This window comes from Abramis brama (assembly GCF_963993115.1).
Source record: "Abramis brama genome assembly, chromosome: 2".
Taxonomy (NCBI): Eukaryota; Metazoa; Chordata; class Actinopteri; order Cypriniformes; family Leuciscidae; genus Abramis; species Abramis brama.
In genome coordinates this window covers 11897840-11924879 of record NC_139964.1, presented here as the reverse complement: position 1 = coordinate 11924879, position 27040 = coordinate 11897840, and the positions used below count along the sequence as shown (strand labels likewise).

Sequence of the window (27040 nt, the reverse complement as noted above, 5' to 3'; positions counted from 1 at the left end):
GAGAGGTTATTATGTGAGTATAGGAGACCATAAGCAGGGCTGCCAACTTTTGAGCTTAGCTTGGAGTGAGATTTTTTTTATGTAAAAACAAATATTGCATCACAATAAGTGTAATTGTGATTGTCAAAACATTTGGTAACTAAATACAATTGTATGCAGTTTAGTGACAACATGTTACAATGTTTGCATTGTACAATGACTGGTAGGATACAGTTTTTATTATTGCTTGACAAAAATTTCAAGATTTCAATTCCATTCTTGTGATATGTTTCCGATTTTGATTTAATATTGACTAATTTGGATACATGTTTATTTTAAATTTTATTTAAAAAATAATCTCACCTAATGCTGTAAACATAGAGGGCCCAATCTGCTGGTATTTTTAAAGGTTAAAAATAATAATAAAAATGTAATATGCTCAGCAAAATCTCCTCTCTAGCTATTTTTTCTATTCAATTAACATATGGTCATTAAATGGCTTTCCTGAGGCAAATGTAACGTTATGTGACATAATTGTTCTCCTGCTGTTATATTGACCTCTTAACCGTGGTTGAAAAACACTAATTGGTCGATATTATGTATACTTTCGGTAAGTTGTACTGCATCTTTAAATAAAAAAGTAACAGATGATCGGTTCGTGCACTTGAACTGAGGCGCTCAGCGATCTGTCACGTCACATTTACAAGCGCCAAACGTATTTTTGTCTGAATTTCGTAATAAAATTGATGGAATCTAAGAGCTGAGAATTAGTTTAATATCAAAAGTACCTCTTTGCTCCACAATTTTTCTGTGCGTGAGAAAATGGATGTGTGGCGTGAGAGCGTGTGAAAAGTGTCAATTACGTGCGTCTCACGCTCAATGCGTGAGAGTTGGCAGCCCTGCATAAGTCTGAGTGGACATCCATGACATGCGGAGTCCCTCAAGGCTCAACTCTTGCGCCACTCCTGTTCAACCTGTATATGCTCCCAATGAGCCAAATAATGAGAAAGAACCAAATTGCTTACCACAGCTATGCAGACGACACACAGATCTACTTAGCCCTATCGCCTAACGATTACAGCCCCATTGACTCCCTGTGCCAATGCATTGATGAAGTCAACAGTTGGATGTGCCAAAACTTTCTTCAGTTAAACAAAGACAAAACTGAAGTCATTGCGTTTGGAAACAAAGATGAAGTTCTCAAGGTGAACGCATACCTTCACTCTAGGGGTCAAACAACTAAACATCAAGTCAGGAATCTTGGTGTGACACTAGAGTCAGACCTTAGTTTCAGTAGTCATGTCAAAGCAATAACTAAATCAGCATACTATCATCTAAAAAATATTGCAAGAATTAGATGCTTTGTTTCCAGACAAGACTTAGAGAAACTTGTTCATGCTTTCATCACCAGCAGGGTGGATTACTGTAATGGACTCCTCACTGGCCTTCCCAAAAAGACCATAAGACAGTTGCAGCTCATACAGAACGCTGCCGCCAGGATTCTGAGCAGAACCAGAAAATATGAACATATCACACCAGTCCTCAGGTCTTTACACTGGCTCCCAGTTAAATTTAGGATTGATTTTAAAGTATTATTACTGGTATATAAATCATTCAATGGCCTAGGACCTCAATACATTGCAGATATGCTCACTGAATATAAACCCAACAGATCTCTCAGATCATTAGGATCATATCAGCTAGAAATACCAAGGGTTCACTCGAAGCATGGCGAGTCTGCTTTTAGCTATTATGCTGGAACCAGCTTCCAGAGGAGATCAGACGTGCTCCTACTGTAGTCACATTCAAATCCAGACTCAAAACACTTCTGTTTAGCTATGCATTTACTGAATGAGCACTGTGCCACTGTTCGTCCGACTGTTTATACTGTACTGTATTTTATTTTATTTTTCTAAACCGTTTTAATTATTCTTATTTCTTTTTATTATTTTTGCACCATTGTGTATGAAATGTGCTATATGAATAAACTTGCCTTGCCTTGCCTTGCCTATATTGAGAAGAGCTGCAGGTTCTGACACTTACTGATGGATTCTCATGTTTAGAAAAGCTCTGAGGATCAAGAGTCTTCAGGAGGTCTGCGATCAACGGTCTGTGTGAAAGAGAGCGAGAGATCGGTCATGTGATCATTAGTGATGGAGTATCTGACTTTGACGTCTCACTTACTGTGAGTGTGTCGTACAGGTCAGAGGTCGTGGACTTGAGCTCAAGAGCTGTATATGTGTCTTCATTGGGATCAGAGATCTACAGGAGAGACAGAAGGTCTTACACCACAAAATATCACAATCACAATGATAAATATACATTTTTAAAAACATGATCCAATGATAAACTTTGGAATATACACAATTTTATGGAAACACTATCAAAAAAGTTCCCTGACAATGTTCATAGTAAAGGGCTTTTTCATATGTTCGTAATTTTAACAGTAAAAAACTGTAAAAAAGCAACGGAAAAGACATGTTAATTGCAGAGATACCCTTACTATATACAGTGAAAAACTGCAATAGCTCTCATAGGACATTTCATGTAATTTTACAGTAAAATACTGTTAATTGTACGGATTTTGGAAGTACACTGTAAAAAAAAACCTTACCGTTGCATTTACTGTACCTTACCGTAAAAAATACAGTAGCAATTGTTATGTTTTACATTATTGAACAAAAATTTACGGTAAAAAAAACAGGCAGCTGTGGTCTTATCTTTCATTATGTTTATTACTAATATATTTCTCATTTTTGAGTGTAATAGTTCTGTGTCACTACCACATGCGAGCCAGCAGTGACAAAGAAATAATCTGAAGAACTTTAAAAATACATGGTGTAGAAAAAAGGTTTTGAACTACTGCATGATGTAGACCAACACAGACATCAAGAATCAGCGTATGAATCTCAACAACGGTGACAATCAACAAAATAATCAGATTAAACTCTGAACATCACAAAACAAGCTACGGAAAAGCTGCAACAAAAACAACATCAAAAATAAAAGCAGATATAATAATAAAAGAAAATACTAAGGCAATTCAGCATAATTTATTCATGCTGCAATGCATGCTGGGAGATATTGATGAGTTTTGATTGAATGCTCCCATCATGCACTGCACTTTTATCATCACCATTGTTGAGATTCTGAGTGTGTCTGAAAGATACAGTAGTTCAAACCTTTATTGTGCACAATGTTTTAAAATTCTTCAGATTATCACAACACTGATGGATCACATGCTGTAGAATCATAGAGCTACTACAGTCAATAATGTAAAATTATTAATATGAAAAACTTCTCCATTCAACTGAAATGATAAGGTGCTCAGAAGTGTGAGCGTTTGCTGCGGTAACGAAAAATAGCGAGATGAGATGATTACTGAATAAATATTTTACTCCATGTTTCATGTAAGTAAAAGCTATATAAAATTAACAAAATAAAATAACATGAATTTCTTCAAAGTTTGGTCTTGATGTGGATTTTATAGTTTCTGCAGTTTTTCTCACTTTGCTTTATCTTAATTTGAGCATATAGCTGAAACTAATTTACGCCACAACACAGAGATTAGACCATGTTTTTGACCAGATAAAATATAAATCAATGAGAAATGATTGCACGTGAATGAAGTCATCTCCGATTGGTCATGTATCTTGTACAAAACCCTTAATGGCTTGAGTCATCATAAATCTAACAGTAAATTATAATTAAAAACTTAAGCAGATTGGTTAAATTCACTAAAAAAAACTTCACGGCCAAGGCCATTCACAACTGCCCACTAAAATCACTAAAATCTTTTATATTATAGTACAAACTGGTTACCGCTGGATTGGGAAGGTTTGAATCCTGTCACTTTGTACATTTACAGTCTGAAACACAGATAACGGCTGATCGATTCATTCTCTGCGTTTGTGAAGTCATGTTTAGATGATTTACCTGTTTCACTGTGCGATCTTCAGATTTAACACTCCTTCGTTTCTTTCTGTTATAATGAAAGACATTAGCAGCATATGCATTTATTTGAAAGATTACTAATAATCAAACACAAATTAGCCATTTCCTACATTAGACCAAAAGTGAATTTATACAATTACTGCAGTTTGTTTATTGAGCTCACATTATAAACAGGATGAAGATGATGAAGATGATGATGAAGAATAATCCTCCAGATGCCGCTGTGATCACAATCACAGTCCTACCAGCAACATGATGAACTGAAAGAGGAAGATCATCATGATTAACTCTCCAAACTGATGAATGATGTGAAGATACAGGAGTGTGTTAATAAAAGCTTCACCTGTGACAGTTACAGCGTCTGATCTGTGAGATCCATGTTGATTGTGAGCCTGACAGTAGAAGCGTCCACTCTGTAGTGCACTGAAACTCTGTCCAGATCCAACAGCTGAGGTTTCATTCTCCTTAAACCAGCTGAAGTTCAGAGCAGGAGGGTTTGAGTCACTGATGCAGTTCAGAGTCACTGAATCTCCCTCCACTATTACACCAGATCCACTCATCAACACTGAGACGCTCCTGGGTGGGTCTAAAACAGACAAAAATGAAAATTCACAATAACTATTACAAAATTATGTGTTTGGAAATTTTAAACAATGTGCAGATGATCAATAACTCACACATGACGTTTAAAGTCACAGCATCAGAGTATTTCTCTCCATGTTCATTGATGGACTTGCACTTGTATTCTCCACTGTCATCAGAGCTGATCTTTGAGATGCTGTAGATTCTTCCAGATCCTACAATCGTTCCTCCTTTAAACCAGCTGATTTCTGCAGGAGGGTTTGAGTCACTGATGCAGTTCAGAGTCACTGAATCTCCCTCCACTATTACACCAGATGAAATGATGGACACTGAGACGCTCCTGGGTGGGTCTAAAACAGACAAAAATTAAAGTTCAATGAATATGATGATGGCTGAGGTGTCTGAGCACCAGGTCCCTGTGTTCGCACAACTGATCTCGCGAGTGGGCCAAGAAGAGGGCGGCCTCCGCGATCTTCGTAAATATGCGGGGCGACAGAGAGGACTTTGTACTGGTATGCCCGTCCCTCGAACTCAAAGCGTAGGAACGGTCTGTGTTGAGGGAGAATTGAGACATTAAAGTACACGTCCTTCAGGTCGATCGCTGCGAACCAGTCTTAGGGGCGAACACATTCTGCATTAGCATTTTGAACAGAAGCTTGTGAAGGGCCGATTCAAAACACGCACATCCAAGATTTGATGTAACCCACCACTCTTCTTGGGAACAGTGAAGTAGGAGCTGTTAAACCCTGACCTCACAATCTCGCAATCTCCGCATGCAGAACAAGGGGCCTCTACGTTCCCCGCTGTACTGAATCTCATAGCCAAATCTGAACGTCCCAATGAGCCAGCGTGACGGGCGCTAGCCAGGCTCCCAGCGACCGAACCAGCAGGACCAATGGGACCACAGACGCACCCGTGGAGGACAGAGACCCGTCCCGGAGTGGGGTCTGAGTGTTCAGTGCAACACTTACCTGGCTCCACAGTTTGGCAGGGGTGCGTGAGAAGGCATAGCATACAGCTTGATAACTATAACACTGCTTATGATTTATGGGGATTGAAAAAGGTGGTTGTGTACACACACTGCCGACACATTTATGTTCAAACACTGTGTAAAAGTTAATTTTGCATAATAGGTGCCCTTTAAAAACCTTGTTAAAAATCCAAAATACTTCAGAGCACAGACTTAAGTTTGGTATCTTTTTAAAGGGAACACTTCACAGATTATTGTAGAAATATACATATATTTAAGTTTTATATTTTATATAAAATATATATTTTACAAAAAATGTTCAGCTAAAACTTTAAGAAAATTAAAGCTAAATATCTGAACAAATTATGTGACAAATTGTAGGTTGATATAAAAATAAAATAAAAAATAATTCAGTATGATCTTTTTGAGTGCAGTACCAAACTTTTCCACTAGATGACATCCAGACTCCTCTGGTGACCATATAAGGACTCTTCGATTTCCATATATGGATTAAATGATCTTAACTACAGTCTGAACGCTTTCAAATGCTATATAGTTGGTCAAGTTTACTTTAGGTTTAGACTAAGATATTATTGTTATTAATGTATAATGGCAAGTGTCCCACGGGTGTCGGGGAGGGGCCGTCTTAAAAATATTGGTTAAAACATTTTTATAAATCATAAATTCAGAAATGTATTCTTTGTAATGTGTGAAAAGTATTGATATTAAAAGTTCATTATTTGTACCTGAATGTAATTATTATAATGTTTTTTCATAGTGTGATTTTTGGGGAATTGAATCCAATTAGGGTCAATTTGACCTGGACCACACAGACTGTAACCAGAAATCTAAAGTGCATGAGGGTTAAAGAGAGAAAGTCAATCTGCACTCACACATGACATTGAGCTGAACAGCAGGAGAGATGTGAGTGTGTCCGTCTACAGCACAGCTATATCTGCCTGAATCCTCTCTTCTGACTGACTGCAGCAGGAGTTCATTGTTTCTGTCTCTTCTCTCAGTTAATGGCTGTGAGTTTCTGTACCAGATGAATGTTGCTCTGTCAGTCAGAGCGCAGCTGCTTTTACATCTCAGAGTGACTGAATCTCCCTCTGTCACTCTCTCAGGAGACTCCACCTGAAGATCTGAACACAACACACACATTATATCTAGTGCTGCTGTCATACACTGATTATTATTCAACATAATGCACAGAAGAAGAGATAAACCTCACCAAACTCACCTGTGACAGTAAGAGTCACTCCTGGATCACCAGTATATTTTCCATCAGGTTTATCAGTGATGAATCTGAAATAGTACATGCGTGAATCCTTCAGTGTCACATGACTCAGTCTGACGGTGCAGTTCTGCTGTTTATCTCCCAGATACTGAAGCCTCTGACTGTATTCAGGGTGCTTAGACAGATCTCGAGGACCTACACGTGTTTTGGTCCAGAACACTTTCTTGATCTGATGTCCAGTAGGGTATGTATAAGTGCATCTCATTATCACTGTTGAGTCCTTTAGTGCACAGATGTGTGAAGGACTGTAACTCACACTCATATCAGCACTAGAAACCCCTGAAACACAGAATTCATCAAACTGTAAATGTTGTTTTATCTGTTATATTGGGCCATGAAAACATGACAATACTTTATTACTATTAGAAAACAGCGACTCATTACAGGAAATATAAGATAAATGTAAATAAATAATCTCAGTGTGAATTACTTTAAGACAGAGGAGTGAAGAGAGAACCAAGAAATCAGCCAAAAACAACAAGCTGCACAATTACAATTTTTCTGAATTGCTAAAACACATTTCTTGAAACCATCACTCACTTTCTCAAAACCTTAAACACAAAAGCAAATGTGACCCGTCACGGAAACCAGGGACACAAGGTTACAGTAAAAAACTGTAAATGAAAAGCATGTTACTGTAAAGTACAGTCAGAAGAGTTGAGCAACTGCAGAATCAAGGTCAGTGAGAGAGATTTATTCTGCTTCAGCTTCACGTCTTCATGTCGGTCCGGCCGGAGAATATCATCTCTGCAGGAGAAGAGAAAAACCCTGAAGCAGATCCAGCCTTGACAACATTCTCCACACCTTCCTCTTCCTCTTCCTCCTCGTTCAGCACCTCTTTCACACACTCTTCCTCCTCTAACTCACACTCTTCCTCCTTTTATACACACACTCTTCCTCCTCTTACACACACTCTTCCTCCTCTTATACTCACACTCTTCCTCCTCTTATACTCACACTCTTCCTCCTCTTATACTCACACTCTTCCTCCTCTTATACTCACACTCTTCCTCCTCTAACTCACACTCTTCCTCCTCTTATACTCACACTCTTCCTCCTCTAACTCACACTCTTCCTCCTCTAACTCACACTCTTCCTCCTCTTATACTCATACTCTTCCTCCTCTTATACTCACACTCTTCCTCCTCTTATACTCACACTCTTCCTCCTCTTATACACACACTCTTCCTCCTCTTATACTCACACTCTTCCTCCTCTTACACACACTCTTCCTCTTACACTCACACTCTTCCTCCTCTTATACACACACTCTTCCTCCTCTTACACTCACACTCTTCCTCCTCTTACACACACTCTTCCTCCTCTTACACTCACACTCTTCATCCTCTTATACACACACTCTTCCTCCTCTTATACACACACTCTTCCTCTCACACTCTTCCTCCTCTTATACTCACACTCTTCCTCCTCTTATACTCACACTCTTCCTCCTCTTATACTCACACTCTTCCTCCTCTAACTCACACTCTTCCTCCTCTTATACACACACTCTTCCTCCTCTAACTCACACTCTTCCTCAGCTTATACTCACACTCTTCCTCCTCTTATACTCACACTCTTCCTCCTCTAACTCACACTCTTCCTCCTCTTATACACACACTCTTCCTCCTCTAACTCACACTCTTCCTCAGCTTATACTCACACTCTTCCTCCTCTTATACTCACACTCTTCCTCCTCTAACTCACACTCTTCCTCCTCTAACTCGCACTCTTCCTCCTCTTATACTCACACTCTTCCTCCTCTTATACTCACACTCTTCCTCCTCTTATACTCACACTCTTCCTCCTCTAACTCACTCTTCCTCCTCTTATACTCACAATCTTCCTCCTCTTATACTCGCACTCTTCCTCCTCTTATACTCACACTCTTCCTCCTCTTATACTCACACTCTTCCTCCTCTTATACTCACACTCTTCCTCCTCTTATACTCACACTCTTCCTCCTCTAACTCACTCTTCCTCCTCTTATACTCACACTCTTCCTCCTCTTATACTCACACTCTTCCTCCTCTTATACTTACACTCTTCCTCCTCTTATACTTACACTCTTTCTCTTCTTATACTCTTCCTCTTCCTCCTCTTATACTCACACTCTTCCTCCTCTAACTCACACTCTTCCTCCTCTTATACTCACACTCTTCCTCCTCTAACTCACTCTTCCTCCTCTTATACTCATACTCTTCCTCCTCTTATACTCACACTCTTCCTCCTCTTATACTCACACTCTTCCCCCTCTTATACTCACACTCTTCCTCCTCTTATACTCACACTCTTCCTCCTCTTATACACACACTCTTCCTCCTCTTATACTCACACTCTTCCTCCTCTTACACACACTCTTCCTCTTACACTCACACTCTTCCTCCTCTTATACACACACTCTTCCTCCTCTTACACTCACTCTTCCTCCTCTTACACACACTCTTCCTCCTCTTACACTCACACTCTTCATCCTCTTATACACACACTCTTCCTCCTCTTATACACACACTCTTCCTCTCACACTCTTCCTCCTCTTATACTCACACTCTTCCTCCTCTTATACTCACTCTTCCTCCTCTTATACTCACACTCTTCCTCCTCTTATACTCACACTCTTCCTCCTCTTATACTCACACTCTTCCTCCTCTAACTCACACTCTTCCTCCTCTAACTCACACTCTTCCTCATCTTATACTCACACTCTTCCTCCTCTTATACACACACTCTTCCTCCTCTAACTCGCACTCTTCCTCCTCTTATACTCACACTCTTCCTCCTCTTATACTCACACTCTTCCTCCTCTTATACTCACACTCTTCCTCCTCTAACTCACTCTTCCTCCTCTTATACTCACAATCTTCCTCCTCTTATACTCGCACTCTTCCTCCTCTTATACTCACACTCTTCCTCCTCTTATACTCACACTCTTCCTCCTCTTATACTCACACCCTCCTCTTATACTCACACTCTTCCTCCTCTTATACTCACACTCTTCCTCCTCTTATACTTACACTCTTTCTCTTCTTATACTCATACTCTTCCTCCTCTTATACTCACACTCTTCCTCCTCTAACTCACTCTTCCTCCTCTTATACTCACAATCTTCCTCCTCTTATACTCATACTCTTCCTCCTCTTATACTCACACTCTTCCTCTTCTTATACTCATACTCCTCTTACACAAATACTCTTCCTCTTCATATGACAACATTCTCCACACCTTCCTCTTCCTCCTCGTTCATCGCCTCTTTCACACACTCTTCCTCCTCTTATACTCACACTCTTCCTCCTCTTATACTCACACTCTTCCTCCTCTTATACTCACACTCTTCCTCATCTTATACTCACACTCTTCCTCCTCTTATACTCATACTCTTCCTCTTCTTATACTCACACTCTTCCTCCTCTTATACTCATACTCCTCTTACACAAATACTCTTCCTCTTCTTATGACAACATTCTCCACACCTTCCTCTTCCATCGCCTCTTTCACACACTCTTCCTCTTCTTATACTCATACTCTTCCTCCTCTAACCTCCTCTTATACTCATACTCTTCCTCCTCTTATACTCACACTCTTCCTCCTCTTATACTCACACTCTTCCTCCTCTAATACTCACACTCTTCCTCATCTTATACTCATACTCTTCCTCTTCTTATGACAACATTATCCACACCTTCCTCTTCCTCCTCGTTCATCGCCTCTTTCACACACTCTTTCTCCTCTTATACTCACACTCTTCCTCTTCTCTTCCTCCTCTTATACTCACACTCTTCCTCCTCTTATACTCACAATCTCCCTCCTCTTATACTCACACTCTTCCTCCTCTTATACACACACTCTTCCTCCTCTTATACTCACTCTTCCTCCTCTTATACTCATACTCTTCCTCCTCTTATACTCATACTCTTCCTCCTCTTATACTCATACTCTTCCTCCTCTTATACTCATACTCTTCCTCCTCTAATCTTCAATGCAACATTTTGAGTCAATTTAGGCACTTTAAACTGTCTTGTAATTTGTACAGTTGGTTTCCTCTCATCATTAGAAATAAGTCTGAACAATTGTGAGTCGTTGTGTGTAAACGATGACAACTGTGTTGTACTTGTGTTTAACTTTAGCCTGCCCGTGTTTAGTGTTTTGAAACATAAGTGCATCACAGTGCAAAATGTGTTTAAGTGAGTGAGAATGTGTTTTGAGTTTTGCAAAAAGAGTGCAATGAGATTGAGATTTGCAAACAGTGTTTTAACGACCTGAACTTGTTTAATGTTTTACAGAAAGAGTGATTTATTCGACAAATTGGTTTAGGTTAGTTTAGGTAAGTTTAGGTTCAGAGAAGTGGGTTTAGTGTTTTAGCAATTCAGAAAAACTGTAAATCCTGGAATATGACTAAATAAATATTTAACATATACACATTCACTTCCGAGAACAAGAGCAAAATATATTCACGATCTAGTGCAAAAGCAGGGCTGTGAACCGTCACACTTAGTGATCCAACGCCGGATACTCTTATAGGTTACTCCCTTGGATCACGGCTGAACGCGTCTTCTCCACACTCACTTACAAACAAACATTTTTTCGCCTATCGTGCGTCTACTCTACACCCGTACCGCTAAAAAGACGGATTATATCCAAGACTTAAGCCATAAATTAGTATTAATATTGATAGCATCACTGGTAGCGTCGTTGCTAACTTAACGTTACTGTCCATCTGTTAAAATGGCGAATATATCAGATGTAAGTAGTCTACCTTTTGGCGCAGGTGAAGAGCACTTCACTTCACGCACTTCAGTCTGAGCTGGAAGCTGTTGAGAAACAGATCCACGACCTTTTAGTGAGACAGGCCGAGCTGATAGACCGGCGTTTGGCTCTTGAAACATCACGCGCCGATGCACACAAATCAGCGATTAACGTTACTAACCCGCTGACTCCGACCTCGTCTACTCCGTGCGTTTCTCAACATCGGTCCCGAGCGTCGAGGCCGCGATCAGCTATGGTCTCGTTCACTCCGGCTCCAACACGCCACCACGAAGCCTGGATGGTTCCGCAGCGGAAGACGCGAGTCAGGTCTAGACCAAGAAAACTCTCTCCGACCCTCCCGGTTTTCGAGATATCCACCCAAAACCGCTTCTCCCCTCTTCGCGAAACTGAACGCGATGCTGTGATCATCGGTGATTCCATCGTTCGGCACGTACACGCTACGTTAGGTAAAAGTAAGGTGCACAGTCACTGCTTTCCTGCTGCTCGTGTTTCTGAAATCGCTGCTCGCGTTCCCGAGATTCTGAATGGTGACGAGCGCGTCGGAACTGTGGTCCTGCACGCGGGAGTGAACGACATCAGGCTGCGCCAGACAGAGGTTCTGAAGAAAGACTTCAGGAATCTGATCGATACGGTACGCAGCACATCGCCTGAAATAACGATCATTGTGTCAGGACCGCTTCCCACGTACCGACTAGGACATGAAAAGTTTAGTAGATTATTCGCGCTAAATGAATGGTTAATGTCATGGTGCAATGAGCAGAAACTGCTCTTTGTAAATAATTGGAATCTGTTTTGGGAGCGTCCTAGGCTTTTCCGTGCTGATGGCTTACACCCAAGCAGATTCGGATCGGATCTTCTGTCGGATAACATCTCCAAAATGTTAAATACCTTTTGACTAGTAACCAAAAGTCCAAATCATAGTCCCTGCTGCACCAATTTAACTGATATAAATACTAGTGTTGAACATTGCATAGAAACTGTGTCTATTCCTCGTCTAGTGAGATCAAATAATAAATCTACTGCAGGATCTAGGAAAAATCTAATTGTTATTAAACCAGAAAATGTTGCTATTAGTAGCTAGGTCTTCTAAACATTAGATCACTCACACCTAAGGCAGTTATTGTAAATGAAATAGTCACAGATAATAGCTTCGATGTACTTTGCCTTACTGAAACCTGGCTTAAACCAAATGATTATTTCGGTCTAAATGAGTCTACTCCGTCAGGATACTGTTATAAACATGAGCCCCGTCTGATTGGTCGTGGCGGCGGTGTTGCAACAATCTATATGTGACCCCTAGGGGGCCTTTTTAAATCAATCACAAGTGGATAACCAACAATCTAAATTTTAGAGGTTTACAAGCAGGCTATCCCAATGAAGGGAAATGAAAGGAGAGAGAGGGACTGGAGTATTATAAAAATATAAACAGTTTATTTTATTTTTCTCAAGTAGGACATACACATGAAAAACAGACCTTAGGCCTCTGGGCAACAAATTCATGAACGGGGACAACAAAGTGCAAAATCAAGGTGTTTGAATAAATAGCACTCAATAAAAATTCAGCAAGACTCAAACACAGAATAAATAGGGCACATCACAAATCACATGCACAAAAAAAATAGTTTACACTCAGCAAACAAGTGGACACACAATACAATTGTTACCCCCCCAGGATATTGCACCAACCCAATGGCCTAAGATACAAACATTAGATACACAAACATGAAACATACAACAACGCACACAAGGGAGAGACTGATGGACTACCCAGTGGGCCTCCCTCACACACACACACACACACACACGCACGCACAACTAGATACTAAAAACAAAGCACAGGAAAAACAGTGGCCAAGATGGCATGTGATGGTCCTCCTGCAAAGAAAACAGTTACAATACCATACAAGTAATTATACAGGTCAAATCAAAGCTATGCTTAGTTTGTAGCTTGTGCATCAATGGGCTAAAAGTTACTTAAAACATAAAAGGTCTTCAATTAAATACAAGCAGTCGGAACAGGGCAAGGTGCTAAAGTAGCCTACTTTACCAACCTGTATGAATGCTGAATACAGACCGCAGCGTCGAGCCACGAGCTTGTTTAGTTGTAATATTGTAGCAATCGCTTTATTCCGTCTGGTTTTTACTCGTACATTCCCAGGCCAAACTATAATACAGACATGGCGAGTCAACATGACTACATACATATGAACAAGCGTTCCGTGATGAAAATGTACACACGTGAGGGAGAAAGGAAGCCAGTGAACTTACATTCTCAGCACAACAAACAGCACTCAGCAAACTTTGTAGTGGTCACTCTAAACCCGTAACTAATATAAACAGAAGACGAATCAATGAGAGTTCATTACGGCCAGTGCCTAAAGAAAAAAAACTGAACGCTGCTCACGAGTAAAAGCAGAGAACTTACATTTTCGTTGAAACGAGCAGACACAATTCATAGCCAGTGAGGGCTCGTAAAGACAGGAAGCTGGATGTAACCACGGCACTGAATAACCGCACAAACGCCAGATCACGCTACAAAACAATGCAATAGTCTGAATCAAAATCAGATCCATGCCAACCATGTTTTCACAAGGAGGCTAAAATACATTTAAGCATGAACTCACATCAACTCGTACAACCAACCAAGAGTCCAAGGAACCAAGAGTCTGTAGCAAAACAGTAATGAGAGAGACCGCCAGCTTGCTGGATTTAAAGGTGCAGCGCCAAATGATCACCACCTGATTCAATCAAGGAACAATTCCCACTGCCTACGTCCTACCCGCTACATATAGAGATATTCTCAATGTTACTCAGAAAACGGGCTATAAGTTTATTTCGTTTGAAGTACTTGTTCTAAATGTTACGCTCTTAGATGTTCGAAAAACATCCATATTATCTCTAGCCTTGGCTACCATATGTAGACCGCCTGGGCCTTACGCTGATTTCCTAAAAGAGTTTGCAGATTTTCTCACAGATCTATTAGTTAATGTCGATAAAGCATTAATTGTTGGAGATTTTAACATACACGCAGATAATCCAAATGATGCGTTAGGGGCTGTGTTTATAGATTTATTAAACTCCTTTGGGGTCAAGCAAAACGTTACCGGACCAACTCATCGTTTTAATCATACACTCGATTTAATTATATCACATGGAACCGATCCAACCGATATAGATATTCCACAAAGTGACGATGTCACTGACCATTACATGGTAACTTGCATATTACCTACTCCTGTAATATATCATGTTGCGCCACGTTAGCGATCAGGCAGAACAATCCTTCCATCCACCATAGATAATTTTTCAAATTGCTTATCTGATCTGTCTCAGCTGCTCAGTGAACCCAAACAAACAGATGAACTAGAGGAACTAACTAGCACTATGAGCACCATTCTCTCTGGAACATTGGATGTTGTTGCACCCGTTAGATTAAAAAAGGTCAGAGAGAAAATTAAAGCACCATGGTACAACAATACTACGCATGTTCTAAAGAGAGAAACCCGTAATTTGGAGCGTAAATGGAAACAAACTAATTTATAGGTCTTTAGAATCGCGTGGAAAGACAGTATGTCACGTTATAGAAAGGCCCTAAAAGTAGCCAGGGCCGAGCACCTCCGCAAACTAATAGAAAACAACCAAAACAATCCTAGGTTTTTATTTAGCACCGTGGCTAGACTAACAAATAAACAGATGTCACCTGAACAAAATATTCCGTTACAGTTTAGTAGTAATGATTTCATGAACTTCTTCACTGAGAAAATAGAAAGCATCAGAACCACAATTGTAAACGTTCAATCCTCAATCGCGCCTTATAATTCAGCCTCAATTATCACCCCGCAAGAACAATTACAGTGCTTTACAACTATAGAACAAAAAGAGTTAAATAAACTTATCACTTCATCTAAAACAACAACATGTTTATTAGATCCTATACCAACTAAACTACTGAAAGAAGTGTTACCTGTAGTGGAAGAGCCTCTCCTCAATATTATTAAATCATCTTTATCTTTAGGTCATGTTCCAAGAACATTTAAACTGGCAGTTATAAAACCTCTCATTAAGAAACCACAATTTGACCCACATAATCTAGCAAATTATAGACCTATTTCAAATCTACCTTTTATGTCTAAAATACTAGAAAAAGTTGTGTCCGCTCAACTGGGCTCTTTCTTGCAAGAAAATGACATCTATGAAAAGTTTCAGTCAGGATTCAGGCCGCATCATAGCACTGAAACTGTGCTCGTTAAAATCACAAATGATTTACTTTTAGCTTCTGACCAAGGCTGTATCTCAATATTAGTTTTACTTGATCTAAGTGCTGCGTTCGATACTATAGATCACACAATACTCTTAGATCGACTAAAAAATTATACTGGTGTTCAAGGACAAGCATTAAGCTGGTTTAGATCGTACTTATTTGACCGCTACCATTTTGTCTATTTAAATGGAGAAAAATCGATCATAACTCCAGTAAACTATGGAGTGCCGCAGGGATCTGTGTTAGGCCCTCTGTTATTCTCAATATATATGCTGCCACTTGGAAATATTATAAGGAAACATGGAATTAGTTTCCATTGTTATGCTGATGACACTCAAATCTATATTTCATCACGGCCGGATGAAAACGCTAAATTATCCAAATTGACAGAGTGTGTTAAAGATATAAAAGATTGGATGACGCGCAATTTTCTTTTATTAAATCCAGACAAGACAGAGGTACTAATCATCGGTTCAAAAAACCGCCCACAAAACCTCTCACAATACAACTTTAACATAGTAGGATGTCCTGTTACTTTATCCTCTACAGTAAAAGACCTAGGTGTTATACTAGACTGCAACCTGTCTTTTGAAAATCATATTTCATATGTTACAAGAACAGCCTTTTTCCACCTTAGAAACATTGCTAAGCTACGTAACATGCTATCAGTTTCTGATGCAGAAAAGTTAGTTCATGCATTCATGACCTCGAGACTAGATTACTGTAATGCTTTATTAGCCGGTTGTCCTGCATCCTCAATAAACAAGCTACAGTTAGTCCAAAATGCCGCCGCTAGAGTTCTTACTAGATCAAGAAAATATGATCATATAACACCAATTTTATCATCACTACATTGGTTACCTATAAAGTTCCGTATTAATTATAAGGTATTGCTACTGACTTATAAAGCCCTAAACGGCTTAGCTCCAGTCTATTTAACGGATCTTCTTTCGCCCTATAATCCATCGCGCTCTTTAAGATCACTAAATTTGAGGCTTTTGGTCATACCTAGGATATCCAGATCAACCAAAGGAGGGAGAGCATTTTCACATTTAGCTCCAAAACTCTGGAATAGTCTTCCTGATACTGTTCGTTGCTCAGACTCACTCTCCCAGTTTAAAACTAGATTAAAGACACATCTCTTCAGCCAGGCATTTAATTAATCAATCAACAATACTATTGATCAGCATTACCAAACGTGGACGTTTTCCACTAGAAACAAACACTGATGTATTGTTTTAATTTAATACTGTGACGCTGCTTTGATACAATCTATGTTGTGAAAAGCGCTATATAAATAAACTTGACTTGACTTGACACTTTCAGCCTGAGACTATAATCCACACGTTTCACACACTCTCACGCCACACACACATTTTCTCACGCAGAAAAAAAAAAAAAATAATCGCACTGACACTGACCAGAGGTGTATAGTCCAGGGGTCAGAAAGTAGAAGTCCTGCCATATGTTTATTCCACCCATGAACTCAGCAGCTGATTCTCCTGCTGAATTAGCAAATCCAGGTGATTGGAACAAAATACTGAGGAGGACTTTTACTTTCTGAACCTGGACTTTCCACCTCTGACACCAACAGACAAGACAGAGCTGGTTACTTTTGATATGAAACAAATTCTCAGCCCTCAGATTCTGTCAATTTTATTTCGAAATTAAAACAATAAATAACGTTTTGGCGTTGTAAATGTGACGTGTAAATATAAAGTGGCAGATCGCTGTAGCGCCTCAGTAGTGGTATAGATTCAAATACTTGTATATTGTTATTCATATGTTTTATTATTATGTATTGTTGGTTACCATTTACCAAGTAGGCTATAGATGTTTATGTTAACATCACTTAAACCTGCGTGTACTGGCGAGTGACACTAGGGGGCAGTGGTGAGCCACAGGGCATTTCACTTTTTGACATGGAGTCACACTGCCAGCTACTTTGGCCCTGTCCCAAATGGCACACTCCGGACTTAAGGACTTCCTCAGAGTCCACACTTTGGTGACGTCATGTAGTGCAGATCTATAATATAATATAATATACCTATTTATTGTTGTCTTTATTTAATTTTCAGATTGTACAGCGTGTGACAGAAATAAAAATGATATGTGCCACCAGAAAACACAGCCTCTTCTGTGTGTGCAACACCTCATACATAATATCGATCAATCAGTGTTTTTCAGCTGCAGAAAGAAGTCAATAAAACAGCTGGAGAACAAGAATATCACATTACGTTACATAACGCTGGAGAAGCATAACATTACATTTACCCTAGGAAAGCCAATTAATGACCATAGCACGTTAATTGGCTAGAAATATAGAGGCCATTTGCTAAATATGTGCACTATATTAGCCTACATATTTATTAAATTTTTACCTATATCACTACGATATTATAATGTTGTTATTATAATAAAAACACATTATATTTAATTAGAGTTGTTATTTTTAATCTTTAATAATAATAGCTGACAGGGCTCTGTATGATTACAGCAATGTGTGAGATTAGTTTTTTCTTGAGAAAAATTTACATGTATCTTCTGTACCTAATATTATCCAAATTAGGGGTGGGCGGTATGACCAAAATTCTGTTTCACGGTATGACTAATTTTATTTCACGGTAACAATATATTTCACGATATAGTTATTTATATGTTATTCTCAAAAAATCGACAAAAAGGGCTTTGTATAATAAATAAACCCAAATACTTTAGAAATGAAAAGTAGGCTACTTCACTTTGTTTGAATTTTCTTTTTCTTTTATTTGGTAAATTATTTCTTTGGTAAATGATTTTTTATAGCTAAATATAGTAAACAAAACACTCTCATCAACTTTTAGATGAACTGCCCCCATATGGTTGATATTAAATACAACTCAAAGCAATTCAACTTTAAATAAAGTGTTTCTGAATCATTTTTCAATCTCATGTTATTGCTTTACTTCATCAATCAGTTTATAATATCTGAATATTTTATATTGAACTGTTCAATTCATAATAAATTAGCTTGTTTTGTTATTTTTGCGATATCTGGCAACCCGTCACCTTAAACAAGAGATGTTCAGCAGTGTCAAGTTCATAAGTGACTAGGAGAACAGCAGTATGAAACAATAGCCTCACACTAACACGGTAACATAATGAGGGTCCTTACATACAAACCGAAGCATTGAGAACTTTGTAAGTGTACAGACAGTTTAATAAGAAGATACTTTATAAAGACAGTACATTACGCGTTTACATCCAGGATCCATCTTGGAAAACAGTCTCGACTAATCGAGCCACGAACTCCGTCGATAGGATAGCTGGTCGATAGGAGTTACGTTTGTGAAATCTAACGTAGCACGCCGTTCGTGGCTCGATTAGTCGAGACTGTTTTCCAAGATGGATCCTGGATGTAAACGCGTAATGTACTGTCTTTATAAAGTATCTTCTTATTAAACTGTCTGTACACTTACAAAGTTCTCAATGCTTCGGTTTGTATGTAAGGACCCTCATTATGTTACCGTGTTAGTGTGAGGCTATTTTGAGCCTTGTTAGTGGTATTAACTAGCGATTTAATTTTACTTACTCTATGCCCCATACTACTGCTATGAGCTATACTGTTTTTAAAGATAAAACTCTATACATTCGATTTTCATGAAAACGCATCGCAGGGAACGATCGACTCGGTAACCATGTGTTAAATACCCCTAGGTTCATTTTTCACTGGAATTGTCCTTTAACAAATCTCATTGTCTCATGCATGCGAGTTAACCACGCCCACTTATTTGCGGTATCACAGAATAAAAAAATCTGTTATGGTTGACCTTTTCTACCGTGGTAACGATATATACCGTCATACCGCCCAGCCCTAATCCAAATTAATTGATATTGAATCAAGATCGGAATCAAATCACAATAATTGAATTCGTGATAGAGATTGAAAGAATTGAAATCATGAAATTTGTGTCAAGCAATAATAATAATTAAATAAAACAGTAGCCTACCAGTCATTGTACCATGTAAACATTTTAAGATGTTGTCACTAAACTTCTAAAATTCTTCTGTTATTTTAAATAATACAATTCTGATGTTTTGCCAATCACAATAAACTTATTATGATGCAAGTTTTTTTTCTTTTTTACACCCCATCAATCCCCCTTCCATAATTCTCCCTTTAAACTGAACTCAAAAGTTGTCCTACAGTGATCTTTTGATGAGCTTTGATGGAGGGTGTTGCAGAAAAGCAGAAGTAAATGTACAGAGACAGAGGAGTGAAGAGAGAACCACGAACAACATGATGCACTCTCAAATAATGAAATATATGACAAATAAGACGAAGAAAATAATCAAAGTTGATTTATTAAAAACCCAATGACATCAAAATATTAGTTTTGTGGCTTTTAGTTCTTATCTATCAGCTCAGAGCTCATTTATGCTAGTGAATGATAAATATTTAACACATTCACTTCCGAGAACATGAGCCAAACATATTCATGATCTGCTGCTACAGTGACTTTTGTCCAATCAAATGCTCTGAACATTGAGAAATTCCCTCCCCCTAAACCATGTGACACTGACTAGCAAGTAGCAAAAGACTATTGGACATTTCTAAAAGGAGCGTTTGACATGTTCAACACAAACTTCCTGTTTCAGAGAGAAATATGTGAGAACAGGACAGAAGAAAGTGCAGATCAGCCGCTCATGAGGCCTTAAATAAAACATCAGAGTGTTTCTAATGTGAATGTAAGAGAGACTCACCGTGAATCATGAGCAGAAAGAAGATCAGAGGAAGAGGAGGAGCCATTCTGACCCACATCAGCATAACATATATCTATAATACACATATACATATACAATACACATCGTTTCAAAGCAGCTTTACAGAAAATACACGAGTCCATATTACAATTTAGAGTGATCTGTTATCAGAGGAAACTGTCTAAGTTATGCATTTCAGAAATGTACATATACAAAGTCACAATTAGCTAAAAATGTATTAATTTAAACAATGTAATAATTTCAAGCAGAAACAATGAGCTCATTGAAGTAATGAATACTTGCATTAATATATTCATCACTTAAACAAGTATATGTAAATCACCCTATTCTTAACATTTCTCATGTAAAGATCCGCATGTTATATGAGCAATAATCATTTAAGTAAGAGTGTGTTTGTCTTACCGTGTTGAAGCTCATCAGATCAACAGCAACCAAATGACTGACTGTTTTAACACAAGCACTTTAGCTTTACAGTGAAGGACTTTGTGTGGTGTAACACTGTTTATTAATGACCAGCGACGGAAACATCACAGTCCCTCCCTCAACAAGAGAACAACATTACTGAACTAAACCTACTTAAAGAAAAATGATGATCTTTATCTGTAAGTTGAAGATGAATAATTGTGAAGATGAATGAAGATGAATGATAGTGTTTTACAGGTGAGGCTCATCAAGGTGGATGTCAGACGCAGGAGATGGTGACCTCTGGTGGCAGTTTGAGGGACTGAACTCAGTGCATATTTCCACTGAAATATATATACAGTAGATAGATATAGATATAGATATATAGATAGTTATAACTGCCTAAAAAAAACGGGGTTGAATCTAAACATGTTCACCATGGTCAATGGGCTTTATGCACAGCTGCACTACTTCCTGAACTTCAGCCAGCACCTTTGTTTCCTGTCTGCCATTATTGGACAAACTGATTAATTCAGGTGTGCCTGATAAAGTCTAGAGTATTTACTAGCCTATGTAAAATCACATACTAGTAACATGTAAGTCAACATTTTCAGTAGTATATATTAGGGATGTTAACCGATGACCGTTTGACCGATGGTTGACCGTATCAACGTTAACCGATCAAAGCTGTCGGTAGTCGGTTAAAAAAAAAAAAAAGTTATCTCTAAATTAGGCTATTATAAACAGTGGGCTAAACGCTACTACAGTTAGCCATCTCATTCCAATATCTTTTTGTGTGAAGTGAACAAATCCCTCACACTCAATTTGTCATAACTCGCCTGTTTGTACTTAATAAACCAATAAAAACATTTGGCGCGAGGTCACAGCGTTTGGGTTCGCGCGCTCACAAGGTTTACGAAAAGTAAAGGCTAGCCTACAGGCTAAAACACTCGAGGTTCGAGCCAGGGCAGACGACAGGATGAAGCGTGCAAAGAAAAGTAGTGTGTGGGACCATTTCACCAAAAAGAATGACACAGATGTAAGTTGCAACTTGTGTGATACAGTGCTATCATAATCTTTCTTTATTATTGTTAGCACTACCTCAAACTAAAGCGGCGTCTCTTTGGAGCTGTCATTTTCTTGAATGAGCTGCGGCAATGTTTCAAATGAGCTCCTAACGCTAGACAAACGCCTGTATTTTCAACGCGATCACCTTGTACCCAAACCATTTTGAAACTAAGGAGCCATTTGTCGGCGCCGCGTTTGCGGGACTCATGTTTCGCGCTGTAGGGGATTTAAAAAAAGTGACGTGAGTGGAAGGGCACGGGCAGTGTGTGTGTGTGTGTGTGTGTGTGTGTGTGTGTGTGTGTGTGTGTGTGTGTGTGTGAGCGGGAGGCAGAGCGGCAGAGAGATGCGACAGAGTTGCGAAATTGCAGGCGCTGCTCGAAATGGCTGTTATTTCAAATAGCATATTTTAAACTAACCGGTTAACCGGTTTCAACCGGTTAATGAGGCTCGGTGGTCGGTCAAGAAATTTTTTAGTTTTCGCCATCCCTAGTATATATTGTGTTAAAGTGGATGTTGTTGTGAGGACTTTTATTATGACGGGGGGACAGAGAGGAGAGCAGAAGAGAAATTTAATCAAACACACCTGAACCAGCCAATCAATGTCTTCAGGATTACTAGAAAGCTGCAGACAGGAGTTTATCAGGGTTGGAGCTAAACTCTGCAGAGCTGTGGCCCTCCAGGACTGAGTTTGAAGACCCCTGATCTAGGGTATTAATCAGTATTTATCCTTCTACATATTAAAGGATTTGAATGATTTGTTCAGGCGTATGAGATTTACTTAGTTTTACACACATGTCTGTTTACTGGAATGCGCTCTCCATGTTTTAAAGACAGAGAGACACCCAACATGTGTTAAAACATATATTTAATCTTCTAGCTGAAGACATCCGAGGTCACTGGGGTCTTCAATCAGTCGCCTACGTGATCACTTCTTAGTTAAAGCATTTACTTTACTTTTAATCTTCAATCACTAGAGAATAATGATGAATATTGTCTGAACCTCTCACTGAGAGAAAGAACATCATCATCATCATCATCAAAGCTTTATTAAAGGTGCTCTAAGCGATGCCACGCGTTTTTTAGGCCAAAACATTTTTTCCACATACAGCAAACATCTCCTCACTATCCGCTCGCTGCCTGTCCCCTGAACACACTGTAAAAACACGCGGTCTCTGTAGACACCACAGGCTCCACAAACAGCAAGAAAAACAAACTGGACTCACCCGTACCATGAAACACAGCAAACAGTGCTCCAGCCAATCACCGACAAGAAGTATTTGAGGGTGGGGTTTGGGGGGTTAGTGCGCGTGCACATGAAGTGGGTGTGGATTATGTTTGAATTTTGAATTATGGCCGAAACACGACCAAAGAGACGACGTTCCGAATTGCAAAGAAGAGGGACGAGGATAAGGAACGCGTGAAATACCGAATTTACATCGGAAAAACCTTTGAAAGGTGGCGAGAACTCCGGCGGCAGAACGGCTTTCGATCCGACATTCAGTTGCTCTGTTTTTGCAGAACAGGATAAATCCATATTTCTTTCTAAACTGACGTTCATATTCACCAAACCAACACAAGGATGTAATTAGCTAGAACTATGCAGTCAGCGTAACTTTGGTGAATACAACATATAGCTTATGTTTCTAGCAGCTAGCGATCAATCTCTAACTTATTGAAAACCTCAATATTTAATGGATCTTTTGACTCCGTACAGTTCATCCAGAAACCTGAGATCCTCTGACCTTGGCCATCTTACGGTCCCTAAAGTTAAACTTAAAAACGTGGTGATCGTGCTTTTGCCGCTGCTGGGCCGAAGCTGTGGAACAGCCTTCCTCCTTCTATTAGGCATGCTCCATCTATCTGTACTTTTAAATCTCAGCTCAAGACTCATTTCTTCACCTTGGCTTTTAACACTCTGTAGTTTGTCTTCCTGGATTTTTCTTTTATTCTATCGAGTGCCTTTTTGTCCTGTCTGGTATTTATTTACTCATACAATGCAAGTAGTAAGAGCCTCAGCATTTAATAAAAACTGGCTTTAATCGGTTAACTATTTTCTTTATTATGTTTTTCAATAAGTTTCATGCGGTTTCATGTGAGAGGGACGCCGGACAAATGGATGTCTATGGAGTCTTTAAATTTTCGGGCAGCATGTGACCTGAAGCTGGTCTCTAATTGGTTTCTTAAAGATTCTCCTCCGGACGCAGGTCGCTGCGTCCCTGGCGAATCAGAATTGGATACATGTTATTTTATCCAATCTGATTGGTTCTCGTCACCTGCCATTCAACTCAACGCTCTTTGCCACTACTGCGAGTGCGCGGGCGACACCGTCACTCCGACTCCGTCAAAACCTTGCTAGGCTGATCATTTTCGTAGAGAGAATGGCAGAAGTTAAACCAAATTCTGTCATTGATTTACAAATAAAAACCTTTCACAAGGCGTTCACTGGAAGAAAAAAAACGATAAAGGATCTCCGACCGGACCAACCCGATTTACAGGCCAGTGACAGAGGACGAAGCTAACGCTACACCCGGAGCTTCACCCGCGCTTGTTATGAGAAACGGAGGTGGCTGGCTTTATTTGCTTACTTGTTAACTTATGCTGTTCAATTCATTGCATTTTAATGTTCATGTCATGTATTTGTACTCAATATATAATCTAACTGTACATATCTGTTCTGTTACAGTTAGTAACTGAAGTGTAGATCACATTTGAACAATAATATGAAAAAAAGATGATTGAAATAAATGATAAACTCTAAAATGTCAACTTTTATTCTTTTTTTAGGTTTGATTCTAATCATAATGTAACATTATTTGAAAAAACTAAATTTCAGTACAAAAAAACATTGTTATTGTTAGAATTGTGATTTCATAATATTTAGATATGAATCCAACTGGAAAATCTTGTGAAAAGATATATTTCAGTTAGTCAAATAACATATAGTGGAGCTCTATAGCCATCTAGTAGCTAAAATTATAAAAAAAAAATATTTTAAAACTACATTTTACAAAATATGGGCAAAAAGTTTATACTAAACCATGTAAAATTATCCATGTTATCCCCATGAATGAAAGTTAGAAATATGGGTCTTTTATAAAGTGAATTTTACATAAAATGCTGTTTTTTTTGGTAAAAAAAAGCCTATTTAAATAAATATTTATTTATTTAAAGAAATTTAAAATGTATCATAAATCTTCCAAAAACTGCACAAATGTTGAGTAAAAACATTAATAAACAGTGTAAAATTATATTTGTAAAAAAAAAAATATATATATTATTCTGTTACAAAATTAAATGTTATGGTCTGGGGACCCCAAAGATAACTAGTGTCGTCCCAAATGAAGATAATCAGAGGGTTAAATTTCTCTTGTTTGGTGGGTGTGTCAGAACTGCAGTCCAATCAGCAGCAACATGTATATAAAGCACGTGGTATTAAAGTGAACTGGCACAATGGGTTCAAGGAAAGTAATTTACAAATGTGTTTGATGCAGCTCGATATACGCAACAACTGAGGATATTAGAAGACATGTTTGTCGTAAGTTTTGTTGTAAAAATATAGGATATCGACATGATGATGTAGTTGTTTATATTTTTAGCTTCATTGCAAGTGTATGACATTTGGTATAGAAATAAACAATGGTAATTAAGTGCTTTTCTTAAAAATGAGAAAGAAAATACAGGGTATTAAAACAGTATGAACTACAAATAAAGTCAGTATGTGAGGCTAAATAGATGTGTTTTAGTTTAAGATGTGTGCTTCAATTTCAGTTTCAGCAATCCCTTCACTCGATTGGGATGTTCTCTTTTGTTCTGGGCGGCAAGTGCAGTAACCGTAACATCGGGCATATGTAACAGGTACAGAAAGTGTACTATTAAATGTATATATTGTTTATAAGAATTCACCCAAAATTGTTTGTTTATTTATACCTGATATCTCTGCCTAATTGAAGAGTGAGTGCTTTCCCCTTTAATTGTGATGACGTCATGAGTCAGTATATCTTCCTGTTCTGTCCCCTCCTCTTCCTCTTTGCATTGGTGATGTAGTGGAGAGGTGAGGTTATTTTGGCCTCCTGATAATCTTATTTAATCCTAATTTTAATTGTTGCTTTTATGCCTATATTTTCACTCTAATTTATGTATATATTTTCATTGTATCTATCTGTGTGGTTATTTTCGTCATTTCACCCCGATTGAGCTATATTTTTGCATCTGAGCCTAAATGTGAAACGAGAGCACATGTGACAAGTGTACATCACATTTGTTTTATAGAGTTAAAGAGGGCGAATCTCACTAAGAGGCTGATTACATTTGTTTGTACATCAGGTATGTTTTCTGTTCTATGCATTTTATTGTTATGTGATTTATTGCTCTTTGCATTGGTGATGTAGTGGAGAGAGTTAAAGAGGGCGAATCTCACTAAGAGGCTGATTACATTTGTTTGTACATCAGGAAATAAAGATCAGTGGAACTGCCGATTGCTGTCCTGTTCTTCTCATACGCAACCCAAAAACACAACGCAGACAACAGACCAGTTACACATATTTTGTACATATTAAACACATATTTATACCGACTTCATCAGGCTCCGAAAATTCTTCACAAAGAACACAAAGAATGGCCTTCTCAGCTGCCATAGTTGCAACTCTTGCGTCATCAGAACAGTGTGTTCAACGCATCACCGTTTCTGTTTAAAAAACGTTGTGCAACGTTTTGTCGGGGCTGAACGCAGCCCAGGTGTCAGCTGTATAACCGGTGGAGATATGCTTTATCAGTCCATGTGTGGATATTTCTTAGCCAGTCAGAATCATTCATCCTGAAATAATGACGTTGCTTCATGATTGTGTGAGAGTATTATTGGTGTGAAAATGGGAATGTACGGCAGAACCGCCTACGAACTCCTGTCTGAGTATTGAAGCTGATTCTGCTGATGAAACTGCAAACTTTCTTCAGGAAAACTTTCATCAATTGACTGCACTTCTGACTCCTGGTCTTTATCATC

General features: G+C 38.7%; 1 protein-coding gene and 1 long non-coding RNA gene across 2 annotated transcripts; both read right to left on the bottom strand.

The window, feature by feature from the left end:
- Positions 1–2009: 2009 nt before the first annotated feature.
- Positions 2010–4178, bottom strand: LOC311077681. Its single transcript, XR_014604963.1, has 3 exons — positions 4097–4178; positions 3916–3961; positions 2010–2241 (listed from the first exon to the last, which is right to left on the bottom strand). It is a non-coding gene; the product is annotated as an uncharacterized lncRNA (long non-coding RNA).
- Positions 4179–4216: 38 nt separating this feature from the next.
- On the bottom strand, positions 4217–23792 carry LOC311077929 (B-cell receptor CD22-like; the record flags this gene model as incomplete). Its single annotated transcript, XM_084106574.1, has 7 exons — positions 4217–4222; positions 4290–4519; positions 4611–4865; positions 6379–6627; positions 6726–7061; positions 20551–20623; positions 23784–23792. The coding sequence occupies 7 exons, from the start codon at positions 23790–23792 to the stop codon at positions 4217–4219; spliced, it is 1158 nt and encodes a 385-aa protein (XP_083962700.1).
- Between the last annotated feature and the right edge of the window lie 3248 nt (positions 23793–27040).